General features: G+C 49.1%; 1 protein-coding gene and 1 pseudogene across 1 annotated transcript; one reads left to right on the top strand and one right to left on the bottom strand.

Moving 5' to 3' along the window:
* Positions 1-1,879: 1,879 nt before the first annotated feature.
* LOC128731576 (U3 small nucleolar ribonucleoprotein protein IMP3-like) lies at positions 1,880-2,334 on the bottom strand (annotated as a pseudogene).
* A 467-nt stretch (positions 2,335-2,801) lies between these two features.
* On the top strand, positions 2,802-9,886 carry LOC128721237 (dynactin subunit 1). Its single transcript, XM_053814970.1, has 6 exons — positions 2,802-2,978; positions 3,048-3,166; positions 5,537-7,461; positions 7,554-7,717; positions 7,800-8,518; positions 8,597-9,886. The coding sequence occupies exons 1-6, from the start codon at positions 2,802-2,804 to the stop codon at positions 9,195-9,197; spliced, it is 3,705 nt and encodes a 1,234-aa protein (XP_053670945.1). The 3' UTR covers positions 9,198-9,886.
* The last annotated feature ends 323 nt before the right edge of the window (positions 9,887-10,209 follow it).

Here is a 10,209-nt window from a genome sequence, read left to right as displayed (position 1 = left end):
AGTGTCTGTGTTTGTGCGAGCCTGTATGAATGTGTGCCTGCGTGCGTGCCTGCCAGCGAGCCTGTGTGTATACGTGCGTGTGTGCCTGGAAGGGCAAGTATCAATGAGCAAGAGCGCTCGCGAAAAAACAAACTCTGTAACGCTTCTTGCTCCTTCAAACCCTTATGCGATGTAACGACTGGAAGCGCAAGCATCAATGAGTAAGAGCGCTTGCAAAAAAACAAACTATGTAACGCTATTACTCGCTCTTTTGCTCCTTCAAACCCTTATGCGATGTAACGCCTGGAAGCGCAAGCATCAATAAGTAAGGGCACTAGCGAAAAAACAAACTATGTAACGCTATTGCTCGCTCTTTTTCTCCTTCAAACCCTTATGCGATGTAACGACTGGAAGCGCAAGCATCAATGAGTAAGAGCGCTTGCAAAAAAAACAAACTATGTAACGCTATTACTCGCTCTTTTGCTCCTTCAAACCCTTATGCGATGTAACGACTGGAAGCGCAAGCATCAATGAGTAAGAGCGCTTGCAAAAAAACAAACTATGTAACGCTATTACTCGCTCTTTTGCTCCTTCAAACCCTTATGCGATGTAACGCCTGGAAGCGCAAGCATCAATGAGTAAGAGCACTAGCGAAAAAACAAACTATGTAACGCTATTACTCGCTCTTTTGCTCCTTCAAACCCTTATGCGATGTAACGCCTCGAAGCGCAAGCATCAATGAGTAAGAGCACTAGCGAAAAAACAAACTATGTAACGCTATTGCTTGCTCTTTCGCTTCAAACCCTTATGCGATGTAACGCCTGGAAGAGCAAGCATCAATGAGTAAGAGCGCTTGCAAAAAAAACAAACTATGTAACGCTATTACTCGCTCTTTTGCTCCTTCAAACCCTTATGTGATGTAACGACTGGAAGCGCAAGCATCAATGAGTGAGAGCACTAGCGAAAAAACAAACTATGTGACGCTATTGCTCGCTCTTTTGCTCCTTGAAACCCTTATGCGATGTAACTACTGGAAGCGCAAGCATCAATGAGTAAGAGCACTTGCAAAAAAAACAAACTATGTAACGCTATTACTCGCTCTTTTGCTCCTTCAAACCCTTATGTGATGTAACGCCTGGAAGCGCAAGCATCAATGAGTAAGAGCGCTTGCAAAAAAACAAACTATGTAACGCTATTACTCGCTCTTTCGCTTCAAAACCTTATGCGATGTAACGACTGGAAGCGCAAGCATCAATGAGCAAGAGCGTTTGCGAAAAAACAAACTCTGTAACGCTTCTTGCTCTCTGACATGCCATGAAATGCCCCAACCACCGAATCCTGCCGGACTTCGCCACCGTCAGGATATCTGGCTCACCATACAGCTCAGCTAGCTCGTCGTCGGTTGAACAACGCATCCTAGCTGAGCTTGAGGTGAGTCAGATATCCTGACGGTGGCGAAGGCCGACGCACGCACGCACATACAGAGAGAGATATAGAGAGACAAAGAGAGGTAGAGTGCATTTGATCAATTTTTAAAATCAATTATAATTGAAGAGAGGCAACAGCTATTAATGACAAATTACAACAACAACAAACAAATTAATGTCAAGAAATGATCAACGAGAATCTAACACCATAACTAGTAGGGTACGGACCCTGAAAAGATGTAGATGGCTATGCAAAAGGTATTCAAAGGGAAATTATTCATTTTTATTGAATATGATTACCAACAACTACACGTTTTTTTACGGAATTGTTGAAGAATTATTACTTGCAGTGGTTTGAAGTAGAACTACATAATATCAACTGACTCAAATAGACTCAAAATAGAGAAGGCTTCAGCTTTTTCTCCAGAGGACAGCACTTGATTAACGAGTCGCATATACTATGCTCAATTTATTCACATTTCATAATTGTCTCGGATATCATTATACTCCTGCAGGTGCTTACGGATTGCCGAACCGTCGACCTAGGTTATGAAATCCTCCAGCGTGCGCGGCATTAAGAACGCGAGATCTTTAACCACTTTCACACCAACGCGCACGTGGCCATTCTTGACCATCTTGGTCGCATGGGACACGTTTTCCGACATCTTGTTACGCACCAGCACGAGCAAAAGATTCCGGCGCAAACGACGATGCGCTGATCTTGTTCGCATTAGCCAGATCCCACTTTGTCGGAATTACGCCCATAACGTATAGCTTCTCCAGCAGCAACGCACTCATTTCCGTCCGAAACGGAAATAGTATTTGCTATACAAGCCACCACATCTCATTACATAAGCCAACGGATTTTTTACACATTTCAGAGACCAACGTGGGTTCCGGTAATCTTGAAATGGCGAGATTTATCCATTCTAAACTCGTTACATATGCAGGTCTGGTTACATATGCAGGTGTTCGAAATTCGAGCAGTTGTAAGGTGCTCGAATTATTATACACTGCTCGAATGAACTGTCATTTTCTGAAATGTCAAAAACGACCCCAAAAGTGTTGTCAATAGAGGATAAAAAATATTGAAAGCTATTTTCGTGTAATCAGCCACAAGGGCTCGCCAAAATGTTTGTATTTAATTGTGATTTTTAGACGCGATCTCACGGAAGTTGCACAATTGTTTGCATCGCTATTCATCGCACCAGCAGAAGGTAACGTGTCCGAACGCCGTTGGTGAAAAAACCGCCCCCGGTGCAGCAACATTCCAGCCATTGATGATGACATCAACGCTCCTTCGCAGTGAAAGCAGCAACAGTACCAACAGGCAATCGCAGCCCCATTCATCCATCGATTCCCGCACAGCACTAGCAGCGGCGTACGCACCTCACCATGGCCGAAAAGTATCTGAAAATTGGCCAACGGGTGGAGCTGCCCGGCAAGGACGTCCGCGGTACGATCGCGTACGTCGGCATGACCTCGTTCGCCGTGGGCAAATGGATAGGCGTGATTCTGGACGAAGCTAAGGGCAAGAACAACGGATCGATAAAAGGGCATCAGTACTTTTCGGTAACGCCTGCTCTACGCAAACCCATGCAACATCACACGCAACTCACGCATATCCTATGTTCGTTTCAGTGCGACGAAAACTACGGCATGTTCGTCCGGCCAACGCAGCTCATGTTCATCGACGAATCGGGCAATCCGATCGAGGACGCACAAACACCGGAAGAAAAACCACGTTCCCGACTGAGCAGGTTAGTGATCGGGGTTAGGAATGGAACCATATCCCTTGAAACATTTCGGTCCACCGCATCGTTCATCGCATTCAGTACCACTCACATTTCGCCCACCACCACCACACATCCTGCCTAACACGTGTCTGGTGCCACCGATCTATCTTTCTCTATCCGTCTTTCTCTTCCATCTCCATACTCCTGTAACTTTTGTAACGTTGTAAACGCCGCTAGTGCTAAGCGTGCAACCGGCAGAGTAACGTAAGTGACTAACAACACACAAATGCCTTTCATCTAAGCGCTGTTTGAAGATGGATTCATGGCGCTAATATGACTGTTCATTCCACGGCCATCCCCATTTGCTCTATGCCGCCTTATTATCAGCTTTAGTTTAGGTCACTTTCATTGCAGTTAACCCTTCGGTTTAAACAAAAAACAAATTCGCCTTTAGCCACTTTACATACGATAGTGCGTTAGAGCCTTGTCTCACCCGATCAGGATCGTATCCTTTTTTTTGTTTTCTTCCTTTGAACGTATTCACCCGATTGGAAGCCGATAGATGCTTGCAATCGTAGAATAGATGTTTTAGAAATGTTGAAACCATCCTCACACTTTGGTTTATGCAATTCGAGTGTTTGAGCGCATCGTATAGGCAACAAAATATTTGCTCATCCTTCAGGACGCGTTTCCGTATCAATGGAGCCTCACCCGAATGCTGCTGCATTTAATAGAAACTCTCAAACCATGCACACTACCAGAAACGGAAGTGGCAGCAAACTAACTGTTCGTTTGTTTTACCTTTTCATTGCTGCCCCGGTCTAGTGCGGGTTCTGTTCGATCACTCGCCTCCATGCCTGGATCGGCACAAACGTTTACCGCCAAGCCAACAGCGTAAGTGAAATATGTTAATGAGAAAAAAAGCAATGTACGTGCGTGCCCCTTAGTCCCCTTGTGCTTTGGCCACATCCTTACGGAAGATTTTCATCCACCAGCTTTTGTAGTACGTTGAAGTTGACTTTTCTTTTTTCTTCAGTTATGTACCTTTTCCTTTACCAAACCCCTCCGTAAGCGCCTGCTAGTGAAGGACATTTGAACTTCCTTTTTCCGTTTCGTGTTTGTTGTATGGATTAGTATTTTGTTTTTTTTCCCCTCCTGTATTTAATTAGAAATGGCCTCCAAGATTAGCTGCCACGTGCAGATCGTGTGCTTTGATCGTAGCTGAAACAAAAATATGGTTACTGAATTAGTCAATTTTAATCGCTATCTTTCTCTTTTTCTTTCATCTATCTTCTCTAATCCTGTCGTCGGTGCCTAATCGAACTCGTTTCTACCTCACCCTCCCACACGTCATTTCATCGCGTGCGACGATCATGTGGCGAATTTCAAACTAACTAATCAACTAACAACCGTAACCATCCCTACCACCTCGATTTTTTTTGTTGCTCCTGTGTACCCTCCCATCGCCGTTCAAATGGACCGGAATTTGCGTCGTCGGAATGTCCTTTGGGTGGACCCGTTCTCATCCTCGCCATGATCATCATCATCATCATCGTCACACTCTCGCGATCGAACACCATCCATCGAATGCGCCACCGAATACGGTTTCCGATTGTCGACGACGACAGGGTGCGCCGGAAGTCACCGGTTAAGCAGCCGCAAACGAAGCGCGCCTCCATGACAATGACACTGTCAACGTCCAGGTTACCGACTTTTTACCGACCGATTGCTTATCGATACCTTTTATTTTGTTTTTGTGCTGCTTGCGCATTTGTGCTGTATAGTCACCGTGTTGTTTTTTTTCTCTACTGTTCTCCACTATATCTTTGTTGTTTTTTTTTGCTTTTCCATCGCAAAACGCTGCACTCTCAGCATGGCCATGTCCTTCTCGGATTTATTGCGTTTTTCCATCGGGAAAGATCACGGATTAGATTCGCCCCTTCCGGCGCGTAGTGTCACTTCGCTTCGGCTTCTATTTGTCTATTTGTTTTGCGTTCTGTGTGCTGTTTTTGTCTCGCTATTGTTTCCGGTTAGGGATTTTTGTTTTCTGTTTTACTTTCGCATTGCCGGCCGGTCTATAGATGCACACGAAATTCTCCACCAGCTTCACCCGAATGCCTAACCGTTTTTTGCACGCTGTTTTTCCTGAGTTTCCACGGTTCAAGACACTCGGTATGCTTGCCGTTGGAGTGATGTAAAATTGGTAGTATTCCCTCCTCACGTGTAAACGCCTTTCTTAATTCTTCACCAATTCATCTGTAGCAATCCGTTCGTCTTGTGCTCGTGTTTCAGTGGCGCTAGTTTGAAGAATGACCACAATGTCGTGCGGTTTGTTGGCGGTTTGTTTCTTAGCCTCCGTTTTTTGCTAATACCCATCCTGATGCTCTGTTTCAGCTCCCGGATGTCACTGAACCGCAGCACGAGCTCGCTCGGTTCGAAAACCCAGCTCACGTCCCCGGGCAGCGAACGAGCGTCCGGTCAGTCCTCCATCCCGACGCCCGTGTCCTCCATCCCGACGATGGTGAAACCCGACCGACACGAGCCGCTTCAACGTTCGCACATGAGCCCACCGGAATCGCTGCAAACATCAAAGCGTGCGTCCTTCGTCGAGACCGGTTTCGTGGAAACGCTCAAGCCTCAGTTCACGCCGGGACAATCGCTTACCTCACCGTCACCCGCGATGACACCAGCACCCGGTTCGTCCACGGAGGACCGCATTCACATTCTGCAGCTGCAGCAAGAGCTCGAAGAGAGCCGGAAGCAGGCGACGGATTTGAGCGAAAAGCTCGAAACGCTAAAGCAACGCCGGGCGGAGGATCGCGAGCGGATGCGCGAGTTCGACAAGATGAAAACGCAGTACGAGCAGCTGGTGGAGTTTAAGAGTAAAATTATGGACGCACATTCGCAGCTCCAACGTGATTTGCAACGAGCGAAGCAGGATGCGAAGGATGCGATCGAAGCGCGCGATTTGCACAGCGAGGAAATGGCCGAACTGTCGGAAAACGTGGAACTGATCACGCTCGACAAAGAGATGGCCGAGGAGAAGGCGGACACGCTGGCGCTCGAGCTGGAGACGGCCAAGGAGCGCATCGAGGAGCTGACACTCGATCTGGAGATTCTGAAGGCGGAAATGCAGGAAAAGCTGGGCACGGGTACCGGTGGTACCGGTGGTGCCGGTAGTGGAGGTGACGGTCCGATCGTAGCATCCACTTACGAGTTCAAGCAGCTGGAACAGCAAAATGCGCGTTTGCGTGAGACGTTGGTCCGGTTGCGTGATTTGTCCGCGCACGAAAAGCACGAGATCCAGAAGCTCGAGAAGGAGCTGGAAACGAAAAAGTCCGAGGTAACGGAACTGCAACGCACAAAGGAAAAGTTCTCGGCCAAAATCGACGAGCTGGAAACGCAACTGAGCGATCTGCAGGAGCAAGTGGACGCGGCGCTCGGTGCCGAAGAGATGGTTGAGCAGCTCGCCGAAAAGAAGATGGAGCTGGAGGACAAGGTGAAAGCGCTCGAGGAGGAAGTTGCCGAGCTGGAAGCCCTCGAAGAGGTCCACGAGCAGCTGGTCGAAAGCAACCACGAGCTGGAGATGGACATGCGCGAAGAGCTGGACATGGCACACGCCGCCAAACGTGAGGCGGTCCGTGAGAAAGACGCCGCACTCGAGACGATCGTCGACCGTGACCAAACGATCCTAAAATTCCGCGAGCTGGTACAACGGTTGAACGACCAGTGTCAGGAGTTGCGCGAACGATTGAACCAGGAATCGAGCAAGCAACAGCAGCAACAGCAAGCGAAGGATACGGCTCTCATCACGGAGACGATCGATTTCAAGCAAATGTTCGCCGAATCGAAGGCCTTCACGCGAGCCATCGATCTGCAGCTGCGTCAGATCGAGCTAACGCAGGCAAACGAACACGTGCGCTACCTGTCCGCATTCATGCCGGACGTGTTCATGGCACGGGGCGGCGATCACGACGCCATCCTCGTGATCCTGCTCGTCTCGCGTATCGTCTTTAAGGCGGGCATTATCGTGAGCCAGGCACGGGAACGCTTCTCGGACGTACCACAAGTGGACCGAGCGGCGATCCTATCCGGTCACGAGGTGGCACAGTTTGGCTTCCGTTCGCGCCTGCTGCACCACGTGCACAATCTGCAAAGCATCATGCACCAGTTCCTGTACAGCATGACCGGTTGCAATCCGGACACGCTGCTGAAGATCGGTGCGGCGCTGCCGGAAATGCAGGCACAAGAGAAGATGGTGGACGAGATTGTGGACCTGCTGAAGGCTAACCAGCTGGACGAGAACTCCTCCACGGACAGTAAGTAGGCTGCTCTGGGCAGCGACTGGGTCCAGGAATCAAAGGGTGACTAATGTATTCTTCATTTTCAATCATTTCCCTATCCCCCACAGATCTGGAGAAGTGCGTGACGTTCTTCAACGCCATGTACGTGGTGCTGCTGACCGGTGAGGATCTCGTAAACGAAACTCAAATCGTACGGGATTGTACCGCTTCGATCGGGGCCGCTTGCGATTCGATTGCGAACGATTCCAACATCATCAAGATGCTGATTAAGGTACGCATTATCGGTAGCATCCGTGAGATCGTGGCCGTTTTCGGTTTCACCGTACACTTCTTCTTTTCCACTCTCACAACAGCCGGGCGACGAGACGAGCGATTCCGGACTGCTGCTGCAGTACATTCTGCAAAACGTCGAAAACGTGCGGCAACAACTGAAACTGGTGAAGCGCCGCCTGCCGCAGGACGTGACCATCACGAAGTGTAACCTCTCGATGAACACGTTGCGCAATCTGAAGCGTACGGCGGAGGCACTGAATAAGGTTATGAGCGTGCTGTTCTACGCCACCCGCCAGTGCCTGCAGCTGGTAACGGTCGATCCCGAAACGGAGACGTCCGTACCGCACGACAAGCTATGGGAGATCCTGTCGAACGGGTGCGAGAAGGTGTACGAACAGGACGATCTCGGACCGTCCCAGAACGTGCGCACGGTGCTGAGTGCGTCCAGCACGGACATGGGTCAACTGGCACAGTATCTGCTGGATCACGAGTACGAGATCATCTCGGCGACGAATGCGGGCAAACCGAAAGAGAAACCGGCCGCACCGATCATCCTGCGAGCGCAAGCCGTCAAGAAGCAGCTCGAGGAAACGAAAACGCTAACGGCGACGCTCGAGAACCGGGAGGCGGAAATTCGGCAGCTCAAGCTGGCCGCCAAGCTGAAGCTGAACGAGCTGTCCGAGATGCAGATCCGGAAGGATTTGGCCGAAAAGAAGCTGTCGGTGCTGCAGCAGGATCACGAAGCGAACACGACGCGACTGCAGAAGCAGTACGACGAGGTGTGCACCAAGTTGAAACAGTACGTACCGTGTCCGCGGGTGTTGTGGAGAAAATGTTATCCAATCGCATATTTTTCTTTCTTTACACCCATCCCCAGAAAGGAGAAGGAGTTCGAGGAAACGATGGACCATCTGCAGAACGATATCGATTCGTTGGAAAGCGAAAAGAGCAGCCTGCGCGATAAGTTGAAATCGTTCAGCTCGCGCAAGGTGGATCTCAAGACGACGACCGCGCTCGATATCTCGGCCAGTTCCCCGTACATCGCGCAGGAACTGTCGCTGCTCAAGCGCGCGTTTAAGGACGAGCGAACCGAGCGGCTAAAGGTGCAAGCGAACGAGTACCGCAAGATCCTGTCCGGGTTGGAACCACTGCACGTACCGCAACCGAAGGACGAGCGCATCCAGCAGCTAGAACAGGAGATTACGCGCGTGAAGCATGACCTCATCATGTCGCTAGTCAAGGGTGCCGAGTTGCCCTCCACCCGCACCGTGCACGGTAGTGTGTCGAAGACGATTCTTGACCACGAGAACCGCCAGAAGCGGCAGCAGACGCAGATCCGGGCGAAGGCGGAACAGCTGGCGTGTGACGTTATGCAGGAGTACCTCCACCGGAAACCGCACCGGGCGGCAAAGGCCGACTTTGCGACGTTCCCATCGAACGAGCTGTCGGCGGCGTTCCGCGTGAACGTAAGGATGTAACGCGCAACAACGCATCGTTTATTGAACTGAGTTGTAGATGATAGTTTGCTAAACCTAGCGTAGTGTATTTCGGGCGGACTGAAACAAGCTTGCTTCGTGGCCACGTGGCTTCGTTGCCACGTGGTCCATCAAATGCGAGCCTTTCCAAATGCCCTCCACGCCACCTAGGATGCGCAGTATACAGATCTTGTTTTCCTTCGTCCCTTCATCCACTCCTATTTATTATGCCCCTACTAAGTCTTTGTTGTTTTTCCCTTTTATTGAGCTTTAAACGGTCGGAGGGATGAGTGTTTTATGTTACGAGTACAACCGACGGATCGGCAAACGGCGACGCCTCAGGTGCTTGATTCGCTTGGCTTTGGCTCTTATAAAGTGGAATGTTTCGACATGTATCATATTTAAACAATTTACTTAAGCCAACCATCAATCATGAAGACGCAGCCGAAACTAAGATTCACAATGATATGTACCATTTACCATTCCTTCCTGCTTTCGATGGCAGCAAACAGTTAATAAAGTGAACCCATCGTGATATGCATACTAACATTAAAGCCGGAAGTTGGTATAGCTTTCAGACACGGTATAACATCCGATTGCAGTCGACATAGAGTAGAAGTTCTTTCGATAAATGGTGGGTGTGTCATTTTCATTTTGGTTCTTTTGTTTATTTTATGTACTTTTTTTCATTCTTTGTCTTCCTTACATTACAATCAGTCGATGGATGAGAAATAATTGAAACGTACATAAACGGCTTCATGGCCCCTGTCTGATGATCTTGGGCAGTAAGCGAGCGCGCAGTTATCAGACAGTAGCATTCCGAAAGCGCTTCTACACCCGTGCAACCTCCGCGCTATTGTTGTTGTTGTTCTTAGCTATCTGGGAGTAGGTGGCCAACATGTTGAATTAAAAAAAACGAGCTATGCTATGAAGGACACGTAGTAAAAACAAAAAGGACCCGCAATCAATCGAACGGGAAAATCACACGCGAAAAAAATTAACGAAATTGAACGAG

The sequence above is a fragment of the Anopheles nili genome, chromosome 2 (assembly GCF_943737925.1).
Source record: "Anopheles nili chromosome 2, idAnoNiliSN_F5_01, whole genome shotgun sequence".
NCBI lineage: Eukaryota > Metazoa > Arthropoda > Insecta > Diptera > Culicidae > Anopheles > Anopheles nili.
The sequence above is the reverse complement of the archived record's forward strand: the minus strand, read 5'-3'. Positions and strand labels throughout refer to the sequence as shown.

Coding starts and splice junctions, on each gene's coding strand:
- LOC128721237 (XM_053814970.1), top strand. CDS start 2,802: ATGGCCGAAAAGTATCTGAAAATTGGCCAACGGGTGGAGCTGCCCGGC. Junction 2,979..3,047: donor AAGGGCATCAGTACTTTTCG/GTAACGCCTGCT, acceptor TGTTCGTTTCAG/TGCGACGAAAACTACGGCAT. Junction 7,718..7,799: donor TCATCAAGATGCTGATTAAG/GTACGCATTATC, acceptor CTCTCACAACAG/CCGGGCGACGAGACGAGCGA.